Raw genomic sequence first — 23,173 nt, 5'->3', positions numbered from 1 at the left:
CACAAACGCAAAAAATGCCCAGGACACTTACCACCTAGCCTGCAAAAAACACATTACACTGTCTAATAATTGGTGTTATGTTTAACACAACATATGCCATGTGTTGTGGTGTGCTGTAGTTTAGGTGTGTTGGGTTCGATTCAGAATGAACTGTACTACAACGTACCATTTGTTTCTGCATGTTACCGCAATGCAAAGGTTGAAGAATGCCCTCAGAAACCCAAGTTACAGGAAATTGGAGAACAGGGGAAATTCTGTTCTGTGATTAAATGACAGGCCTGTTCACCTTTCACTACACAAACAGGGCTATTCACTAAAGGGTGAAGAGTATGGAGAAGGCAGGAGAAGTGAACAATCTAGGACAACATAGATGAACTGGAAAGTGAGCCGAATTGGAGCATTTTTCCAAATCAGCTAATTTGTCCTAGATTGTTCACTTCTCGTGCCTTCTCCAAACTCTTCACTCTTCAGCGAATAACCCTGAAAGTGTTTTTTTTTTTTAAATCTGACTGCCCCCAAAAAATGACCTTCTTCACCACTCAGGAACCCGAGTCCTTTCTCCAGGAAATGGCAGTATAACTGCCACAGCTTGCTTGAGGTGAAGTAGCCGTTAATCACTTTTTGCCATGCAGGGTGCATAACATGGAGGGCTGCAGCATGGAGAGGGCATGGTGGCTTTATTATTGCTTGTGCCTCCTCCATAGAATTGCCCATCATTTAGGCAACAGCCAGTACTGACAGTAATACACATGCCATTTTGTTTACAAACCATAGCACCACATGCTATGTCCACTTGAACCCTTGAGGTGTTAACAAGCCTATTTAACATCTGGTGAGAGTTCTTCTTTAATAAACGCTGCAGATTTAAAGATATTGTCAAATCATATGAATGTTAAAGCACAACATTGGAGATCTTACCATGAATGCCTACCGGTAGGTCATTCAGGTGAGAATGACCTAGGGCCCAGGGATGGCCAAACTCCGGCCCGCCAACTGTGGTGAAACAACAAATCCCATGAAGCCTCTCTCTCCGGGAGTCATGTCTGTGGCTGTGAGAATCTTGCAAAGCCTCATGGGACTTGTAGTTCCACCACAGCTGGAGGGCCGCAGTTTGGCCATCCCTGATGTCCTGGGCAGTCCCACTGCAAGAGTTCATAAAAGTTCTGCCCGGAGTTCTGATTTAAAGTGCACTCATCCTTTAATGGAAAATGTTGCAGGGTTTAGTGTGACTTTAACCCTTACATGGCTGGAGTCTGCAAGTCAATGTCTGTGGTAGTCCCACACTGTACAGTACATGACCTGTTTCCATGAGATTCTGCCACTAGAGGGCGCCCGCACTGCCAATAATAGGAAGTGAAGGTGCAGCAGAACTAGTAGAGGAGATCGGCAGCTCGTTTCCCCTGGGCCAGCCGAGCACAATGAAAGCTATAATCCAAAGGGTCACTAAGGCCAGTGTCAGCGGTAAGTGTCCGGAGACCGTAAGACATGGAGCTCCATGTGTACAGCAGCCGCACGCTGCACGATGTACAATGTGTGCAGGGGGAAGTGATCACACCATGGCCAGTGCACCAGGAACCGGCTCATCCGGGAACTTCCTGTCCACAGCAACATCATCACCTGTAATGAGAGGGACACCGTGTGACATGAGGAGCACATTACATGTACATATATGTAACAGACATAACAGTGTGACACGAGGAGCACATTACCCATGCACATATACAGTATGTCAGCAAGGATTATGATGACTGGCTTCTTCAGTATACACAGTATGTCAGTAAGGATGATGATGACTGGCTTCTCCAGTATATAACTATACATGCAGTGTATTTGTCAATAACATTGTTCAGTTCAGGGATCTCACCTTCTTAGACCCTCCTGTGTGTGATAGTGATCACATTATATATATAAAACATTATTACATACAATGAGCAGAATGTATCAAAACCGCAGTAGACAGAATCTGGAGCAGTTGCCCATAGTAACCAATCAGATTCTCTCTTCAGTTTGTTCTGTTAAAGTGGCACTAAACTCAGGAGTTAAATCTTACAAATGCATTCAAGTACCTTAAAGGAGAACTATGAGGTGAGTGCTTTTCTCTCACCTCATAGTTCTAGCAAACCTGTGACAATGAAACTGTCACAGGTCAGCTCAGTAGATCGGGAAGTGAGCACACGGCTTTCGCTCACTTCTCGATCCTGTCACGGCTCTCTGCCGTGACAGGGGAGGGACTTTCTCCCCGCTCCGATCCTCCAGCGCTGACTGGCGGAACGGACGGGGGAGGGGGCGGGTACAGCTGGCTCTGCCTCTAGATAGGCAGAGCCAGCTGTCACTCACGCAGCTGGGCGGATGCAGGCATAATTGTCGGGATCCGTTTCAGCTGTGGCGTCTCAGTATACCACCAGCTGTAGCTCGCAGTATACTGAGCTTAAGGTGACGGGAGGACGCTAGTTTGTGTCCTCCCGTTACCCTAAGGAGAACTATGGGGAAAAGCTCTAACCCCGTAATTCTTCTTTAACTATTAACATAAATGTATCTTATTTGTGTGTCACTCGGCTGTAGATGCTCAAATCATCTCAGAATTGGTGCTGACACTGTCCTTCCTTCTGGAGGGTGGCTACTATTGTTCCCCATGGTCCCTGTGTATGTTGTAAAGTAGCCACCGCTCCAAGCTCACTCCTGTGATGGACTACAATCTCATGTTTAGTTTACCCATTTGTACAGAAGTTATAGTCTATCAGAGGAGCAAGCTTGGAGTGGTGACTACTTACAACAGAGAACAGAGCTTCATTCATTAAAGGGTTATTAAACCCTCCGTTTAATATGGCTGGGAAGCAGTAGATATATGCAAAAAGTGTTTTTGCATATATCTACATTATGGTAAGTACTGGGGAGACCACATGCACATACATTATGGTAAGTACTGGGGGGACCACATGCACATGCATTATGGTAAGTACTGGGGAGACCACATGCACATACATTATAGTAAGTACTGGGGGGACCACGTGCACATACATTATGGTAAGTACTGGGGGGACCACATGCACATACATTAAGGTAAGTACTGGGGGGACCACATGCACATACATTATGGTAAGTACTGGGGGGCCCACATGCACATACATTATGGTAAGTACTGGGGGGACCACATGCACATACATTATGGTAAGTACTGGGGGGAACCACATGCACATACATTATGGTAAGTACTGCGAGGACCACATGCACATACATTATGGTAAGTACGGGGGGACCACATGCACATGCATTATGGTAAGTATGGGGGGACCACATGCACATACATTATGGTAAGTACTGGGGGGACCACATGCACATACATTATGGTAAGTACTGGGGGGACCAAATGCAGATACATGAAGGTAAGTACTGGGGGGACCACATGCACATACATTATGGTAAGTATGGGGGGACCACATGCACATACATTATGGTAAGTACTGGGGGGACCACATGCACATACATTATGGTAAGTACTGGGGGGACCAAATGCAGATACATGAAGGTAAGTACTGGGGGGACCACATGATACAGTTCTGCTTTAATTCCAGCATTTGTTGAGAAAGGGTGCTAAGTGCACCTCTCTGACATACTGGTAACTGCTAGAGGAACAATCTTCAATTCCTTATGTGAACTCACTATTGAAACTATATCAACAAACATGTAAAAATAAAAATGTCCCATCAAAAGTGATAGTTTACTTTCATTTCAAAATGTATCTAAACCCAAGAGAAAAGTGTAATATGTTTATGTGGTGGCTGCTTTAGTTTTCGTTTTCTACGGCTACACAGAAAATACCTGATAGAAAGTCAGTGTCCTTGTAAATTCCTGTGCAGGGAACTGAAATCTCCAACAATGGTTTGAGCTTCCCAGCTATTTTCTGTGAACTGCAAAACTCCTCCTTCTTATGTAATGGAGATTAGAAGAGTAGGAGGCATTTATGGTTCATGTCAGGAGAGAAGCCAAGGGTGGCTCCGTTGTTACTCCATAGATACAGTACAGTGAGTAAGTGTTGTCACTCTATGACAGGAAGTGTGTTACTGGCAGGATCACCAAGTAAAAATAAAGAAAAAAAGCCTTAAAAAGAAAGTTATGCAGCTATCGGGTAAGCTGTAATGTATTACATTTTAGTTTTGGAGCTTAGATATGCTTTCATTGTTACAATTTATCTGTAGGTTTCTTTTTCATACAACTGCATATTACTTCTAATGGTGTTTTTTTAATTTGACATTTACAGTGGGAGAAGAACAGATTAGCTCCATTGGACGTGGCATCTGTGTGTTGCTGGGGATTTCTGTAGAAGACACACAAAAGGATGTTGATTATATGTAAGTTCTGCAGAGTTTGCATTGTTAGTGTAAGGATGTCTATGTGCGTTTATATCAATAAAGAGTAACAATCCGTGCACCCATTGCACTCCTTACCGCTAATCCGTGATGATGGGTTTGGTGCATCAGTAGTCGACGGATGGCCACCGTCTGAATAGGATATAGGAAATTAAGGACACTCCAAGGTAGAAAAACGTCTCTTTATTGATGTTTACATGCAACAAAAACACTTATTGCAACGTTTCAGGGTCGCACAGGATCCCCTTCATCAGGCAGAACAAGTGCCTGATGAAGGGGATCCTGTGCGACCCTGAAACGTTGCAATAAGTGTTTTTGTTGCATGTAAACATCAATAAAGAGACGTTTTTCTACCTTGGAGTGCCGGTGTCCATAATTTCCTATATATTAATAAAGAGGCTTGAGAGCCTGTGTTCTCCGGGTCTCATGGAAGCAGCCATTGTGATTGGGGTCACGTGCTAGTTCTTAGTGAATACGTTTACCTTCACTGCCTCAGATCTGAAATACTTCACTTAGATTAGGGAAGGGCTGCTTCTGGGAGAATCTGTGGTCACACTGAATCTGATCACACAGGTGTCTTTGTTTATGACAGGTTCACTTTAAACCAGTGGTAGTCAGTTTACAAGATATAAAGGGCCTCAAATGCAGTCCCCAACATCATGAAGGGGCTGCACATAATAATATTTAATCTATGTAATGACGATCATTACAGCTCCTGCTACCAGCCTCTGGCCATTGTCCACTGTCAGTGAAAACTAGGGATGCACCGATACTGATACTAGTATCGGTCCCGATACTGAGTATGTGGGCCAGTACTCATGCTCACCCAAATGCTCCGATACCTTCCCCGATACCGAACTTCTGGTCAGAGGGAGATTTCCTCTGACCAGCAGTGCCATGAGGGAACATGTTGCCAGCTTCCCGGCCAATCAGCATTGAGTCGGCCAACAGCATGGAACCGGCTTCCCAGCCAATCAAGAAGCCAGGCAGCGGCAAATGGCTCCATGCTGATTTGCTGGGAAGCCGACCACGAGTCAGCCAAACTGCATGGAGCCTGCTTCCCGGGCAATCAAGAAACCCAGTGGCGGGTAATTACATGCCGCCTGGCCTCCTGATTGCCCAGGAAGCCGGCTCCATGCTAACGGAAGTACAGGTATCGTTACTTGGTGTCGGCAAGTACCAAAATATAAATATCAGTACTCGATACTGAGAAACCGGTATCGGTACATCCCTAGTGAAAACTGTAATACACTACACATAACATGCGAAAGACGTAGAAAATGAGCCTGTTACAATAATGTGCAGAAGAAAAGCAAAACTCACAGCTGAAATTAGGAGACCGACCCCCAAGCAAGTCAGGTAGCATCAAGCAAATTAATATCAAGGATATACAAAGCCATGATGGCATCTGCAATATGCAATAGATGGACACCCATGGAAATCCTCCCCTTGTATATTACCTGTACAGCAGGCCCCCCTTCCCTGGGCTTCAGCCAGATCCTTATTTTCTGCACATCTGGCAGCTGACTCTACCATATCTGCTCACCAAGTCAGTTACAAGAAATGGAGCAGGAAACATTTATTGACAGTCTTTGCTGCCTTTTACATGTGGATCCTGCCGCTGGGATGTGTCCGGCACTTATGAAGCCAGAGCGGCAGGTGACAATGGGGAAGCCTGCAAACTGGCATCTGCTATTGTTTACATTGTGCTGGTACTGTGATATGGCTGGCTCTGGGAGCAGAGGCTTTTGTTGTGTTGCCTAGTGGGCTGCTTGTTGGGCACAAGGGCAAACCCACATCTTTGTGTTGTATACATATTACTCAAGTAAAACAAATGGCAAACAGACTCATCAATTTGTAACCAGCTCTAAGCAAGGTGCACATGGAAACCTCTGTTTTTAACCTTAGCGGTGAGACACGTTTTTTTTGCATGCTGGCTGGTCAGTGTGCTGGGAAACCTTTTGCTGTTGTATGCATATTACTGTCACAGTTTTAGGGAGTCTACGCTGCGGGATGCCCGCTATCAGCTGACAACGCAGAGCCATGCTGCAGCCGTGAACGATCCCAACAATATTGTAGGGATTCACCCCTGCTGCCTAAGTTATAGCTGGCTCTGCCCCTCTAGAGCCAGCCATTACCCGCCTCCATCCCTGTCTGTCCCTCCAGAAACAGAGAGACGAGGGGGGAATCCCTGTGAGGATCAGTAAATGACAGTAACTGCTCTCTGCAGGGAGAAGACACCAAGAGCTGAGCAAACAGTGGTTACATGATCATTCAGTTGTCAGTATAGAGCCATGTTTGACAGCTTCAGTTTCCCATGCTGGTTTTAAGTTGCTTCCAGCACTTCTGTTTTAAGTAATGACAAAGTTATGGCTGAATTAAAGGCCTATACTGGAAATAGACCTTAAGGGATAAAAAGGTACAAGGGCTGCACTGGTTTTCAAAAATATCTAAATGATTTATTCAGGGGTGTGGAATTCGTATCGCCCGGCGCCCGGGGCATGTAGTTCCGGGCGCCGGGCAAGTTGTTTTGTCACTATTTTAGCCCTGCTACGGACAAGTAAGTCCGTAAAAAAAGGGTTTTTTTCTTAAATGAGCGCCGAGAGCGGTGCTGCGATTTGGGAGCGTGGAGCGCAGAGAGCGGGGGGTGTGGGCGCGGCGGGGACGGAGCGCTGAGAACTGGGGACGGAGCGGAGGGTGTGGAGCAGTGACAAAGCCGGACGGTGGAGCTGTGACAGGCTCTGTCACCTCCCTCAGCCTCTGTCCCTGGCGGCCGCTGCTCGTTCCTATCACAGGAGTTCTAGCAGCAGTGCTGTACTAGAACTCCTGTGTTGGAAGTGACAGGGTCAATAAAGAGTACCTGTTACCTCCAAATGCTATCTCACAGGGGATTATTATTCCCTGTGTGATAGCAATACAGTTAAGTTTTAAAAAAAAATAGTTAAAAGTAAAAAGTAAAAAATTATAATTAAAAATTTACCAAAAATGTAAAAAATAAAAAGGCGATTTAAGTAAAAATAATAAAACAAATGACAAATTTTTACAAAGTAAATACAAATTTTAAAAATGAAAACCAGCCCCACTGTCCCCATCTGCATGCGGTACCACCGCCGATCGTGCTGTCAGTACCATTATTTTCTAATGGCACCCCAGTCGTGCAAGGCAGATTGCGCGTTTTCCTGCTGCAATACTGCCCGGGCAATCCCACATGATCACGGTTGAAAACACTGCGCGGTGCACGTCGTGAAAAAAGGTGCATCTACCTTTTTTTTTTAGCGATTGCCACGCAGATGTTACCCCATACATGCGGATGCAACCGCTGTATGCAACCACACACGATTGCACGTCCTGGGAATCCCCAAGTCGGCACCAACCCTAAAGGGTAAAATTCACTTTCCCAAGTAATTTGGGAAAATGAAATTACCCGCACAAATCTCCCTCCCACTATACTTACCTTTCAGCAAACGGTCCTTCCCCTCCACCAGAACGGGTGTACTATCTGTACCTGTTCTATGTATTCTGAATTTCGCTCGCAAATTGCAAGCACTCGTTGGTCAACGCAGTCACCTGACGGCACTGACCAATGAGAAGTGCTTCTTAGCACTGCTAAATACGGTTTTGGTTAAAATTATTTTATTTGTATCAGGACAAATAAATTGCCATGAGGGACAAGTAGATTCGGCCCCCGCTTTAGTCCTTAGACAAGTAGTTTTTTCCCAAATTTCCACACCCCTGTTATTGTATTCAGTCTAATATTTTGCTACCTAGAGCCTCAGGTCTCACGCTTGCTGCTTGTCCTTTCAGGGTGAGAAAGATTCTGAATCTCCGGATATTTGCGGATGAGAGTGGCAAACATTGGAGTAAAAGTGTTATGGACAAGCAGTATGAAGTGTTGTGTGTCAGCCAGTTTACTCTGCAGTGCGTCTTAAAAGGAAATAAGCCCGACTATCACATGGCCATGCCTTCTGAGCAGGCTGAACCATTCTACCTGGACTTCTTGGAGAAAATGAGGAAGGCCTACAAACCAGAATTAATCAAAGGTACCAATTCATAGTCAATGTGTTGTATGCCTCATTAGAATACTTAACTGCAATACAATGTAAATATACATGTAAACCTATAAAGAAAAGTCAACACAGACTGTAGATGTAAGATCATTATTTCTTCTTTTCTTTTACATAAATGTATTTATTTTCACACATGGTGAATAAGGAGAGTAAGACCATACAAAGTAATATGAAGAAACAAGGCATGGCAGTAATCACCACAGAACTTCCGCAAGTCATGTACTCGCCTGTCCATGCTCCTTTCATAATCATACTGTGTGGTCCATGGGGAGCTTCAAACCCGCCCCCTGCAAACTCTCTCAACTGGCTTCCCATGAACCACACAGTGTTGGTCTGACATTTTGGAGGGAAGGGGTTGCTGAAAAGTTGTTAAATGAGAGGATAACAAGACTAAAACTACAGTTATCTTTTAAGGTGACTATGCCATGGCCTATAATGCGTCTAAGGTAAGAACAGTCCTGAAATTAAGCACCTTGCGTTACTTACAGGTAGCTCTGTTTCTCTTCAAATTGACTTCTGTGTCACTGTGGAGCTTTCTTGCATCCTAGATCTACACTGTATATGGCACCTCAACCTCTGCCAGAGTTGTCCTAAGCTGTACACAATAAATCTAGCCTTTAATCTTATAATTGAGTTAATTATATATAGTATAATGCATAACTGTCTCTGTTACTTTATTTGTTGGAGATCGTTGACTTTAGCTGTACAGAGCATGCTGAGATTTCACCTCCAGCACACACATTGTCTTTCCCAAGTGAAATACTACCTCCAGCACATACACTGGTCTTTCCCCAGTGAGGTCCCACCTCCAGCACCCACACTAGTCTTTCCCCAGTGAGGTCCCACCCCAAGCACACACATTAGTCTTTCCCCAGTGAGGTCCCACCTCCAGCACACACACTAGTCTTTCCCCAGTGAGGGCCCACCTCCAGCACACACACTAGTCTTTCCCCAGTGAGGGCCCACCTCCAGCACACACACTAGTCTTTCCCCAGTGAGGGCCCACCTCCAGCACACACACTAGTCTTTCCCCAGTGAGGGCCCACCTCCAGCACACACACTAGTCTTTCCCCAGTGAGGGCCCACCTCCAGCACACACACTAGTCTTTCCCCAGTGAGGGCCCACCTCCAGCACACACACTAGTCTTTCCCCAGTGAGGGCCCACCTCCAGCACACACACTAGTCTTTCCACAGTGAGGTCCCACCCCGAGCACACACACTAGTCTTTCCACATTGAGGTCCCACCCCAAGAACACACACTAGTCTTTCCCCAGTGAGGTCCCACCCCAAGCACACACATTAGTCTTTCCCCAGTGAGGTCCCACCTCCAGCACACACACTAGTCTTTCCACAGTGAGGTCCCACTCCAAGCACACACACTAGTCTTTCCCCAGTGAGGTCCCACACCAAGCACACACATTAGTCTTTCCCCAGTGAGGTCCCACACCAAGCACACACATTAGTCTTTCCCCAGTGAGGTCCCACCCCAGGCACACACATTAGTCTTTCCCCAGTGAGGTCCCACCTCCAGCACACACACTAGTCTTTCCACAGTGAGGTCCCACACCAAGCACACATACTAGTCTTTTCCCCAGTGAGGTCCCACCTCCAGCTCACACATTAGACTTTCCCCAGTGAGGTCCCACCTCCAGCACACACACTAGTCTTTCCACAGTGAGGTCCCACACCAAGCACACATACTAGTCTTTTCCCCAGTGAGGTCCCACCTCCAGCTCACACATTAGACTTTCCCCAGTGAGGTCCCACCTCCAGCACACATACACTGGCCTTTCCAAGAAATGTCAGTTTCTACTTGTGTGATTATTTCCTTTATTTCATTTTTGATGAGATGCTCCCTAAGTCTTATCCATATTAAATCACATGCAGATACTGCAGCTTTTGTTATTTGAACATTGAATTATAGAATGCTCAGGTGATTATAATGTAGGCCAGGGGTGGGCAACGCCGGCTATCCAGCTGTGGTTTAACAAAAAATCCCAACACGCCTCTGGGAGTCATACCTATAACTGTCAGAGTCTTTCAGTGCCTCATGGAACTTGTAGTTCCACAACAGCTAGAGGGCCGGAGTTGCCCACCCCTGACGTACGCTGACTCTGCGTTTTAGAATTCAGTCTGTAAAGGACATAGTGAAACAATCAGAATTCTTTTCAGGACAGATAAATATTTGCAAATATGTTTGCAAAAATGCTTACAGGGCATATAGTTTACTTAAAGGCCATTTCATTTTTGTCAATAAAACTTAAGTTACATCTTAAGCCCTGCCAATAAACTGTTCATTGATGCAGCGTATTGTTTTAACGTATAAAAGATTAGAAAGCACATAGTGACTTTAATCGTACAAGTAATAGGATATTGATTTCTTTGTAGAGAACAAAACAACATTCTGTGTTTTGTTACATTTTATAGTTGTAACAGCAAGTCTATTGACTGCATTAGATCAGGCTTGTAGGTAATGGTTTTAAAAATATGTTTTGAATGCACAGCTTACAAGACGTAGCCAGTGAACGATAGATCTAACTTAGCAGTAGGCACACTTCAGCATTCGTGAGTGAGGCATTTAGGCTTGATTTATTGGGTGCTATTCATCCTCAGCAGACAGAACCCTTACTTCTGAGAATACAGCGCACACCGCCAACATGGAGGAATGAATTTGCCTCATTTGGAAGCATTTTATATTTTCGTGGACCCAGGAGAAGATGTAAAAAGCAGTATAACCAAAATCATGTGGCACTTTCATTTCACTTTTTTATTATCAACAGTTAAAGAGAACTTATTTTTATTCTTTTTCTTTAGCTTTGCAACTTTTCTGTAGATTTTTGCTGGTTTTCTGCAGGAAGAATTTTGTTAAATGTTTGCTAAAGCACTGTATCATAAGTAAATGTCATTTTAAAGGGTTTGTAAAGCTTAACAACGACCCTTTTTTTTTCTTGATAACTTCTGGCCTGTTAAAAATAGCATTGCAACTGTTTTGTTATTTCTGTTTAGTTGGTGACATAAAATACCTGTTAGGGCTTATTCAGATGGTATGCACACTGTCTTTTGTCCAAGTTCGGGCACCTGGACCTGCACGGATGAGCAGGTTCGGGTGTGCGTGTGACTGCATGTAATTGCGTGCAGCTACGTCCTCCCATAGGAAAGAACAGGCTTCTGCTTGCAATTACACACATCATTTGGTTGCTTGATAGACATCCTGCAAATAGGAAAGAACGGTATTTTAAGTCATTTAAAGTACAACTAAAGGCTCCTGTATGAGTCTTAACAATTACAAAATCCAGTTACTATGTGATGCACAAGCCATATAAAGTAAACAAAAAAAAATTCCTTTACCTTCCCTGACTGAGTCAAATCCTCCTTTATTTCTGTCTCACATGCTCTCCCTCCCAGACACTGCAGCTCATAGTGGGAGAGTTTCTGCAGCAGAGGCAGTGCTGTCAATCCAGAAAAGCAGTAGGCAAGGTTAGGTGTGGCCAGCTGCTGATGGACAAGCCACAGGCTTGTGAATCAAAAGTAACAATGCTGATAGCCACGCCCCTGCAACATTTTCTCATCCCACTGTAGTACAAGCATGTTCAGGCTAATTGAGAATGGCAACTCTGCTTTAGATTTTAGGAGCAGTACAACATCATTGCCACACCAGTGAAGCTGCGTCCGGTGGATTTCACTGGAAGGCCTAGTAGGCATTTGTGGGACTTTGTGCAGGGAGACCTAAAAAACTGTAGAATCACCTTTAAATAATTGCTGCAGCACATTTTGTTAAAATCCCCTGGGACTGTTCTTCTGTGTGTCTTTCATGGCAATAATCTGAACTATGGTTAGATGGTTTAGTGCAATATAAACAGCAGATAAATATTACATATATTTTATACAGATCTCTACACAGAACCACAGCTAAAAGAGTATAAAGTAAATGTCACCAGCACACCAAAAGTATTTCAGCAAAAGTCAGTTTATTGACATATTGCCATTCAGTACAAGCGCTTTCGGGGCATCAAGACATCTGTGTCATTCTGAGCCTGATGAAGGGGTGCCCTTGATGCCCTGAAAGCGCTTGTACTGAATGGCAATATGTCAATAATCTGACTTTTGCTGAGATACTTTTGGTGTGCTGGTGACATTTACTTTATACTCTTGTGCTATACGCGGTGTCGTCCGTGGTCGCTCCAAGCACCCACCTGCTGTTGCATGGCTTCTATTGTTCCGGTAAAGAGTGCAGCTGGTTTTCTATTTTATTCTTGCACAGCTAAAAGAGGGACATTTGAGCAGAAAAGCGGGACAGAGGGATTAGGATCCAAAAAAGTGACAGGGGCTATGTAGATTGTTAAGGTTATTTACATTTACCTTTATGTTTCAGAACTGCCATAATTCTTTGTGGCATTCATTCAACAAGGTGTTGGAAACATTCCTTAGAGAGTTTGGTCCATACTGACATGACAGCATCACACAGTTGCTGCAGATTTGTCGGCTGCACACATGATGCGAAGCTCCACCAGCCTGAACCGTTGATGCAAGGCAGGATGGATTCATGCTTCCATGTTGTTTACATCAAATTCTGACCCGACCATCCGAAATGTCTCAACAGAAATCGAGACTCATCGGACCAGGCAACGTTTTTCCAATCTTCTATTTTAGAATTTTTGTGAGCCCTTGCAAACTGTAGCCTCCTTTTCCTGTTCTTAGCTGACCGAAGTGGCTCTTGGTGTGGTATTCTGTGGCTGTAGCCTTCTGCTTCAAGGTTCAATGTGTTGTGTGTTCAGAGATGCTCTTCTGCATACCTCGGACGTAACAATTGGTTATTTGAGTTACTGTTGCCTTTCTATCAGCTTGAACCAATCTGGCCATTCTGCTCTGACCTCTGGCATCAACAAGGTATTCTTGCCCAGAGAGCTGACGCTCACTTGATATTTTTTATTTTTCAGACCATTCCCTGTAAACCCGAGAGATTGTTGTGTATGGAAATCCCAGTAGATCAGCAGTTTTTGAAATACTCAGACCAGCCCGTCTGGCACCAACAACCACGCCATGTTCAAAGTCACTTAAATCTCCTTTCTTCCCCATTCTGATGCTCGGTTTGAACTTCAGCAGACTATCTTGACCATGTCTGCATGCCTAAATGTATTGTGTTACTGCCATGTGATTGGCTGATTAGATATTTGTGTTAACGAGCAGTTGAGGAGGTGTACCTAATAAAGCGGCCAGTGGGTGTATATTTAAACACATAGAAAAGATTCCCATTAGCCCATGATCGATCTTGTACAAGAACCTTTATTGAGCTGCTAACAATCAGTCACACAATTTAAGTTCTGATGGTTGCAGATGCACTAGTTTCACTCATGTCTGTCTATAGCAATTATTTAGGCGGAGGCTAGAGCAGCCACAGCCGTGCAATCTTGGCTGAGGGAACATCTTATCTTTTGGATTTATCATGTAACTTGCTGATTGCAATTTTCACAGGGTGACTGTATTTTTGATCCCGGCACACTCCAGTTTAATTTTTGTTAGCACAGTTTCTATTCAGGCAGCCAATTCAAGATGATTGCTGATTAAATGGTTTTATAATGGCTGGATGTAGGGATTTGATTAGTAAGGAGGGGTTTGATTTTAAAAAAAAGAAAGGAAGAACTTCGGAACATAAGCGTCAATAATAGACTTTTTTTTTGCCCAGGATACAGGAAATATGTTGTAGTTGAAATGCTTTTTAAAGGTGACCATATACTTTACAATCTGATTGTACATTCTCCTTTATATCCATCAAAAACAATGCAGTATAAGTGCCTGCCTGATTGGCTATAAATTGAATGAAATATTCAAGTAGTCCCTCATATTACACAGTTGTTAGGGCGTCACCCCCAGCGAGTGACACGGGCTAAGCCAAGGTGTGGAGTATTACTATTATTATATAAGATTTTTATAGCCTCAGCAGTTTGCACAGTGCTTTACAACATATGGGGAGACAGTACAATTACAATACAAAACCATACAAAAGGATTAGAGGACCCTGCTCATGAGAGCTTACAATCTACAAGGAGGCGCATGTGATACAGAAGGTAATAACTGTGAGGGATGAGCTGATTGAAGGATTAGATGTACAGTTTTTAAGAGGAGGTGAAATAGGCTTCCCTGAAGAGGTGCGTTTTCAGGGATCGCCTAAAGGCAGACAGATTAGGTTATAGCTGGATATGTTGTGGTAGGGAGTTCCAGAGTATGGGAGATGCTCTGGAGAAGTCCTCGAGGTGAGCATGTGGAGGAGGTGATGAGGAAGCAAGAGAACAGGAAGTTTTGGGAGGAGCAGAGAGAATAGTTTGGGTGATATCTTGAGATGAGGTTGGAGATGTAGCTGGGGCAGAGTTGTGGATGGCTTTATATGTTGTTGTTAGTATTTTGAATTTCATGGGTTGCACTGTTGTATAAGCAACAGCCGGTTTTCACCAGAGCTCCCAGTGGTGTAGATGGGTTTCGCTGCTTGCAAGTACCAGGCCATGGCCCTCAAGATTTCCATTATAAGGGATGAACGAGGACAGGAAGGCTCCAATGAGGAGACAGTAGACCAGTCAGGCATCCAGACAGGTGATAATCAGGGAATGGTCCAGCAGTCCAGGTCAGCAAATCAGGAACAATTTCAGACAGGAGAGGAGAGCATAGTGATGTCCATGCGGTGGTAAGGACAGGTGCACACAGAGAGTGGTCAGACAGTCCTGGTCAGCAAACAGGAACAACTTCAGTATAATAGCTCTCTGGCCAAACAGGATAACTGGTTTGAAGGCACAACACCAGCCACTTCCATAGCTGATGCTGTAATACCCCTCTGACTCAGAGGAAACATACCCAGCACCATTTCAGAGCATTCTGGAAGTTCTGCCACTGATTCTGTGGCTTCTAAGTACTGGCTAGGCTCTTGTAAGTACCATTAGAGGTACTGGCGGGTCTTCTGGAAGTCCTGGTTGGGATTTTCAGAGAAGTTCTGTAAATCCCGGCAGGGACTCTGAGAGTACCATAACAATAGTTACGCTAAGTCTAAAGGAGGTGGTGCAATCAGATTGTAATGGCAAGCTTAAATACTTGAGTACCAACACTGTAACCACATGAATCTTATATAATTTCTCTTTGTGGTAATTAAAGACCACTGTTTTTTAAATTTATATCAGTAGAAAGGAAAAAATACCAAAAATGTGGGGAAAAACCCCCTCCTTTTGGATAGTAGACACCCCAAGGTGTCACTTCTGGTATTTAGTGGGTGAAAACATGGAGCGTAGTAATGGTGCACTAGATATAGCACATCACAATGGAAACAAGAGGTAGAGGGGTTAATATACAGGTAACATACAGTGGTAGGATGAAGATGAAGGGCGTTTATGTTTCGGATGTGCAGGATAAGGGAGATGAAGCGTTAATATACAGGTTACAATATAGAGGCGGGCTGGAGGTCCGTAGTTAAGGAGAGGAACGACACTGAAGGGGTTAAAAAAAAGACCTTAGCCAGTGAGAATTAATTAATGAATCAGAAGCTGCTGCCATTCATAAATTATTAGGAAGGGGAGGGATCATCAATGTAAACACTATGAGTGAGTCATCATAGTGATCACAAGGTACTGAGCCTCTCGTACGACACAGTACACTATGTCTGTGTGCGGAGCTATCCAAGAATGGCTCAGGACACCAAGATTAGCAGAGCCCAAAGGCTGTTTCTGTTTTAAAACGTCATTTCAGAAATAAACGTCCACCTCCCTGCAATTTTTTTTGCAGTACAGAGATAGGTAAAGTATAACTAAATCAAAAAACAAATATAATATATTGCAGCTCACCAGTCCTTAGACATGATGGCCATGTTCTTTTTCTGGACTAAGTGTATTTTTTGCAAGTACTGAAAAATAGATGTGAATCTTTCCAGAAATCCAGTGTCCTTGTAACTTCCTGTGCACTGAGCTGAAATCTCAAACACTATCAGCTTTCCCACCTGAACTATTGAACACCTACCCCCCACGGTATGGAGATAAGGAGAGGGGTGTGTGTTCTGTAGCGTTGTCACTCCAGGTCATGAAGTATGTTACTAGCAGGATCACCAGGGGAAAATAAACTAAAAAAAGCCTGATAAAAGAAAACAAATGCAGGACTGGTAGGCTGCAATATATCACATTCATTCTTTTGAGTTTAAATATGTTTGGAAAACAGAAAATGACTTAATTTTATTATCTGCTTTGTAGTTGTACTTTTGCTGCAATAAATGTAGCTTTTCTCTCTTCCAGATGGCAAGTTTGGAGCATACATGCAAGTAAACATACAGAACGATGGCCCAGTCACTATACAATTGGAGCCTCCAACATTCACAGCTGACCCCAAACATGTAAGTGAATACCTTGAAAAAGGTCATTGAACATGATATGCAGATCGGAGGGTTTATAGAGAGAAGCTGGCTCATAAAAAGTGACGCAATGGGATTTGGAAAGAAATACATAAATGCCATTGCCGAATTTCCCTTCTGAAAATGCTTGACACACTTTACAAATTGAATGAAATCTGATAACTTTAATCCTGTGGTCACATACTGGTCCCCTGTCCCATCTCTAACCCTTCAGTGAGTAAAGGGAAACTTGTAGTGATAGACGTATACGCTGCCATTGCTGATCTCCTATTGAGAAAGCTAGAGATCTGGCTTCAAAGTTTGTGTCGCTGACCCAGAACAAGCATGTAGCAAGTGAAGTCAAATTTAGGTCAGAATTGCCAATCAGCGCACTTGTTCCAAGTCCATGACTCCAAAAGTCTCAAAGCCACTGGATTGCAATGATTTTTTGGAGGATATGTAAGCAATGGTAGTCTCCATATTACCTCACTACAGGACTCCTTTACATCTAATTACATACCTAAGATAATGGTGATCTGGTGTTTTATATGCTGCTACCTGTTCATGGATTCGCAATGTTTGTGCAGCGCGCCTATCTGTGTTGTATAACAGCAAAAAGTTTCCAGGCACACTCACCAGCCAGCATGCAAAAAAACCTGTCTAACCACTGAGGTTAAAGGAGAACTATGGGGTTAAGTCTTTTCCCCATAGTTCTCCTTAGGGTAACGGGAGGACACAAACTAGCGTCCTCCCGTCATCACTGTACGTCGTCAGTCACGAAGGGGTTAAAAACAGAGGTTCAGCTACACCTTTTCTGCAGAAAATGTTAAAGCCGCACCGCCCCGCCAAGGCATCTCCATATAGTACGGTCCTAACTCTAAACAATGAGAGTCTCCATCTTGGAGCACATGGGGCAAAAGATTAAATTGGGTGCAGGTTTGTCAGGAGGAAGCCCAACCTCCCTTAATGGCACAGGTACGCACAAGGGACCCCGCACATCACAACGGCAGCATTTTCTGCAGAAGACGTGTATCTAAACCTCTGCTTTTAACCTTAGTGGTTAGACAAGTTTTTTTTGTGCACCTTGCTGTAAATCTGGTAACAAATTGATGAGTGCGTTTGCCATTTGTTTTGCTTATCTGTGTTGTAAGGTGCACATTGTCAGGTCCCAGCCAGAGAGTGTAATAATCTGAGAGGGCTAGATTTTCAAGAGTTAGACCCCGCTCACACCGGGGCGGTTCGGCCGTGAGGATCCACCGACATGAACAATCTCATACATTGCTATGGGGATCGTTCATGCAACTGCGCGGCTCAGCCCGATCCGAACTGCTCCCTGCACTATTTTTGCTGCGCTGATCAGTGTGATTTCCATACAGCTTGCAATGGAACTGTGATCAGCACGGTTTTTGGCGTTGGGAACACAAGTCCATCGAGACAGGCCTATTGTGTGGTAATCCATGGCAGCCAGTCACATGTCTCTTAACTGATTTATATTTAGTGAATGGAAATCGGATTGCTAATGTTACTTCACGTGTACCTCCTCATTGCTCCTTGACCCAACTTATTAAAGGAGAACTATGGGGTCAGGTCTTTTCCCCATAGTTCTCCTAAGGGTCACGGGAGAACACAAACTAGTGTCCTCCTGTCACCCAAAGCTCAGTATATGGCGAGCTACAGCGTGCGGTATACTGAGACGCTGGAACGGATCCCGACATTGCTGTCGAGATACACCCAGCTGCGGGATTGACAGCTAGCTCTGCCTATCCAGAGGCAGAGCCAGCTGTGCCCGCCCCCTCCCCCGTCCGTTCCGCCAGTCAGCGCTGGAGGATCGGACAGGGGGGGAATCTCTTCAGGGATAGATCGAGAAGTGAGCGAGCGACGGTATGTGTTCGCTCACTTCCCGGTCTACTGAGCCGTCCTGTGACAGTTTAATTGTCACAGGTCGGCTCAGATTATGAAGCTGAGTGAAAATCACTCACCTCATAGTTCTCCTTTAAAGAAACCTAAGGGGTTAGAATGGTTGCTTTAGTAAATTGGCCTCATGGTGTTTCTCTTTGCTGTAAATTTATGAAAGAGCCCGATTTCCTATACTCATCAGTGCCATCTAGGGGCCCTAGTACTGGGCGGAGGTTTTATAAATGAACCCCTTTATGTTGGTATGGGATTTGTGTTGTAAGGTGCACATTGTCAGGTCCCAGCCAGAGAGTGTAATAATCTGAGAGGGCTAGATTTTCAAGAGTTAGACCCCGCTCACACCGGGGCGGTTCGGCCGTGAGGATCCACCGACATGAACAATCTCATACATTGCTATGGGGATCGTTCATGCAACTGCGCGGCTCAGCCCGATCCGAACTGCTCCCTGCACTATTTTTGCTGCGCTGATCAGTGTGATTTCCATACAGCTTGCAATGGAACTGTGATCAGCACGGTTTTTGGCGTTGGGAACACAAGTCCATCGAGACAGGCCTATTGTGTGGTAATCCATGGCAGCCAGTCACATGTCTCTTAACTGATTTATATTTAGTGAATGGAAATCGGATTGCTAATGTTACTTCACGTGTACCTCCTCATTGCTCCTTGACCCAACTTATTAAAGGAGAACTATGGGGTCAGGTCTTTTCCCCATAGTTCTCCTAAGGGTCACGGGAGAACACAAACTAGTGTCCTCCTGTCACCCAAAGCTCAGTATATGGCGAGCTACAGCGTGCGGTATACTGAGACGCTGGAACGGATCCCGACATTGCTGTCGAGATACACCCAGCTGCGGGATTGACAGCTAGCTCTGCCTATCCAGAGGCAGAGCCAGCTGTGCCCGCCCCCTCCCCCGTCCGTTCCGCCAGTCAGCGCTGGAGGATCGGACAGGGGGGGAATCTCTTCAGGGATAGATCGAGAAGTGAGCGAGCGACGGTATGTGTTCGCTCACTTCCCGGTCTACTGAGCCGTCCTGTGACAGTTTAATTGTCACAGGTCGGCTCAGATTATGAAGCTGAGTGAAAATCACTCACCTCATAGTTCTCCTTTAAAGAAACCTAAGGGGTTAGAATGGTTGCTTTAGTAAATTGGCCTCATGGTGTTTCTCTTTGCTGTAAATTTATGAAAGAGCCCGATTTCCTATACTCATCAGTGCCATCTAGGGGCCCTAGTACTGGGCGGAGGTTTTATAAATGAACCCCTTTATGTTGGTATGGGATATGGACTCAAAAAAAACACAGCAGCCACCTTGGGTGTATTTCCATCTTTATTTTCTTTCAGTTTACTTTTTTTTTTATATACTAAACAATATTTGGTAGTATTTCTTGAACCATTCCTCTTCCAATCATTTCTATGTTAATTAGGACTCCTTCCATGTTTATTTTACATACATAAATTGTATATTTAAAAACGGGATATGTTTTTGATATATTTAGGTTTCCATGCAAGTCATATTTAGTTCCAGTGTTTTTAAAGCGTGCAGTCTGCTTTCTTGTGGTTTAAACAGTTTGTTTGTTTTAAGTTTAACAAATGTTCAGGAAGTGAAGAGGGAATTAACGTTCATGTTTAGCTTGTTCATTATGCCGCCCGCCAGGATTGTGCATACCAGTGCAGACTGCACAAGGGGGCAGTAGTGCTACATAAGAGTTTTACATTTCAGTTTTAGGAACTTCTATGCTGTGTACTGTATTTTTCTCACGACAAGAACTTTGTGGTGTTAGTTTCAGTGAGATTGGAAAGGTACTGTGGCTTTTTTAACGACAATATTCATTGACTTGACAATCTGTGCGTCAACAAAAAATAACATGTTAATATATTTCACAGAAACTTCCAGTAGTCTTGTATATATTATCTAAATGTGCCTAGATGGCAGTCATATAATTTAAAGGTATGTATAAATGAATAAGTGGCAAATATTGAAGGGATGCATACACGTAAATAGTTCTACAGTGCTCAATAATATGTCATTTTAAATATACACCTAAAATGCAGTGCTAACTGTCTATATAGTCACACATGGCAATCCACTTCATCAGTATCAGGCCTTATACCTTGAGCTCTGACCAGCAGATCCAGTCCTTGAGATACCAGTTATATGCATACTGCCACCAAAGTGGAATAATGTTGAGCTGATGAAGCAGACCACGGTTTACATCGGGTCTTATTATGGCACGAGATCATGGAAAATGTGCGTCACTGTCCTGTCCTTTCAACTACAACCCAGCCTAATAAAACGAAGCATGCTGGGAAGCCTTTGATATCCCCAAACATGTGTTCTGCTGCACACAATTTATTCATGTATGATTTTTTTTTCCTTTGTCTTAGTCTCCATTCACCCTTCTTTATGTATTTTGTATGCATTTTTGATGCACAATAATGCATTTTCATGTGTTTTTATGCTTTGTGTATTTTAGTTTTGGTCAATGACAACCAATATCTGCTGTGACATCATTAGGTCTTGTGTTCCTTGTATCTGCTTCCTTCTTGTTCTATGTTGTGCTGTGCGGTTGTGTCTTGAGTCATGTCCACTATGACATGTTTTTTGCTAGCAGTCGCAGCTACTGATGCAGTTTTTATAGAACCATCCCAATCAGCATTAACCCCCCAGCAATGTCCTCCCTGACCCTGTGGTGCTTGCAGCAATTCTCGTAATTGTGGTCTTGGGGATTGTACAGCAATGTTCTTGCCCTCACATCCATATTCATTCTTCCACCTCATGCATGGTGTGGCCCACTCGCCCCATCTTCCTATGAAGCCTGGCTAGAGTAGATGTTGCTAGGAAAGGAGAATGGATGCTTTATGCCAAAATGTGCTAAAGCCAATGTACATGTGTTTTTCATGTGCTCTCATTAAAGTCTGTGGGGCCAAAACCGCACTGGCTCCTTTTTCCAAGTGACATGGAAGCGCAAGGCATAGGTGTGGACGGGTCCCATAGAAAATGGTGAAATTCCTTTTGTCATGCATTGTTACGTGACTGCTGACAAATCACTCAAGTGTGAACAAAGACTTAGTACATTGTTATTGGTTTTCATAAATTGCTACTCTGAATGTATTAACCTACTTTGTACCATTCTTTCTGCAGGCTTTTTTAGGTTCACATGGAAATATTTTTGGAAATTGAATAAGTGTATATCTGCTATGTCATCCCATTATTACAAAAAAATAAAAATGTATGTTACTTTGGTTTGTAGCTATGGCTTGAACATAACTAGTGTCTGGATGATTGGATATACTATCCATGATTGTAGCTGTATGGAAAGACACAGTGAAATGAATTGCCAGTTGTGACTATTTGGACAGTTAGCAATCCATGTTGTGTATATTCTCATGTTAACAAATATTAGCTAATAAGCAGCTGTTAGCTAATTTCCCCGATAGATGTTTTACTTCAAGCAGCCGGCAATATTGTACGTTTTTGTAATCTGAGCTAAAAATGATTTCCAGAACATACCTGGCTGCCATGTTCTACGCCAGTACCCCTAATAAATATAAGTAATGTGTAATCCACAGCACTCCTGACTGGAATCCCATAAGATAGATGGGTGCTGGTATGACCTACGTCGCGTTATCACAGAAATGTCCAAAAGAAGTCACCCACACTGTAAGGTCCCAAGCGCTAAACGCCTCTTTTATTCAGATGTTATACAGACATGGTGGCACAGTGTAGAAGCAACGTTTTTGGACCGAACATGGTCCCTTCATCAGACAAACACAGTAAACAAATGTATTCCCTAATAAATATAATGTGCTACCCCAAGCCCAGCCTTTGTGGCTTTTCAACAGATCAATAGATGGGTCCCTCCGTCTACTTCTCTGTGTATCAGATCCTCAATTGTCTGGCCAAAATGAAAACGAAAACATATTTAGTATACTGTATCTGTGTAACACATGCACATTTTCCCATGTTTAAGGGCCCAGTCACACCATATCCAGTGCATCCCGGTGCAGTTCGCGGCCAGAACACACTGGATCGCAAACATGAAGCTAGACCACATTCTAGGGCGGGAAGGGGGCGTGTCGGTGCCATTCATGTCAATAGCACCGCAGACAATTGGCCTCTGTTGCACTGAACTCTCAAGCAGTATTATCATCTCAGCCTAAGTTCTCCCCGTTGGACTAAAGAATGCCATCTTCTAATGTTATGTAGATTAGGGTGTGTTCTGTAGTCCAACAGAGATGAACTGGACGGGGCTGACTACATTTCAAGTTACAAAAGCTTCAATTTGTTTGCCTTTTACTTCAAGTTCACCTAAAACCACATGTCCATCTATAGCTCCCCTGTCCATAGGATGACAACACAGCTGCAGTTTCTTTGCAGAACGGACAGCACTGTCAATCTGTTACAGGAAGTGGAAAAATAATTGGTAGGATCAATAGGTAATACAACAATGTTACGGGGGGGGGGGGGCGT

General features: G+C 43.9%; 1 protein-coding gene across 3 annotated transcripts in view; it reads left to right on the top strand.

Annotated features, from left to right (window-relative positions):
- Positions 1-1,353: 1,353 nt before the first annotated feature.
- DTD1 (D-tyrosyl-tRNA deacylase 1) overlaps positions 1,354-23,173 on the top strand; it is a 113,977-nt gene continuing 92,157 nt past the window's right edge. For all 3 annotated transcript variants that reach the window (XM_018573065.1, XM_018573049.1, XM_018573058.1), the window contains exons 1-4: positions 1,354-1,461; positions 4,259-4,349; positions 8,172-8,407; positions 16,697-16,794. In XM_018573065.1, coding sequence (XP_018428567.1) covers positions 1,419-1,461; positions 4,259-4,349; positions 8,172-8,407; positions 16,697-16,794 — 468 coding nt within the window. In that variant the 5' untranslated portion in view covers positions 1,354-1,418. The remainder of the gene's footprint in view (positions 1,462-4,258; positions 4,350-8,171; positions 8,408-16,696; positions 16,795-23,173) is intronic.

This window comes from Nanorana parkeri, unplaced genomic scaffold (genome assembly GCF_000935625.1).
Source record: "Nanorana parkeri isolate BGI_ZX_2015 unplaced genomic scaffold, ASM93562v1 scaffold46, whole genome shotgun sequence".
Lineage (NCBI taxonomy): Eukaryota > Metazoa > Chordata > Amphibia > Anura > Dicroglossidae > Nanorana > Nanorana parkeri.
This window is presented reverse-complemented; position numbering and strand designations above follow the sequence as displayed.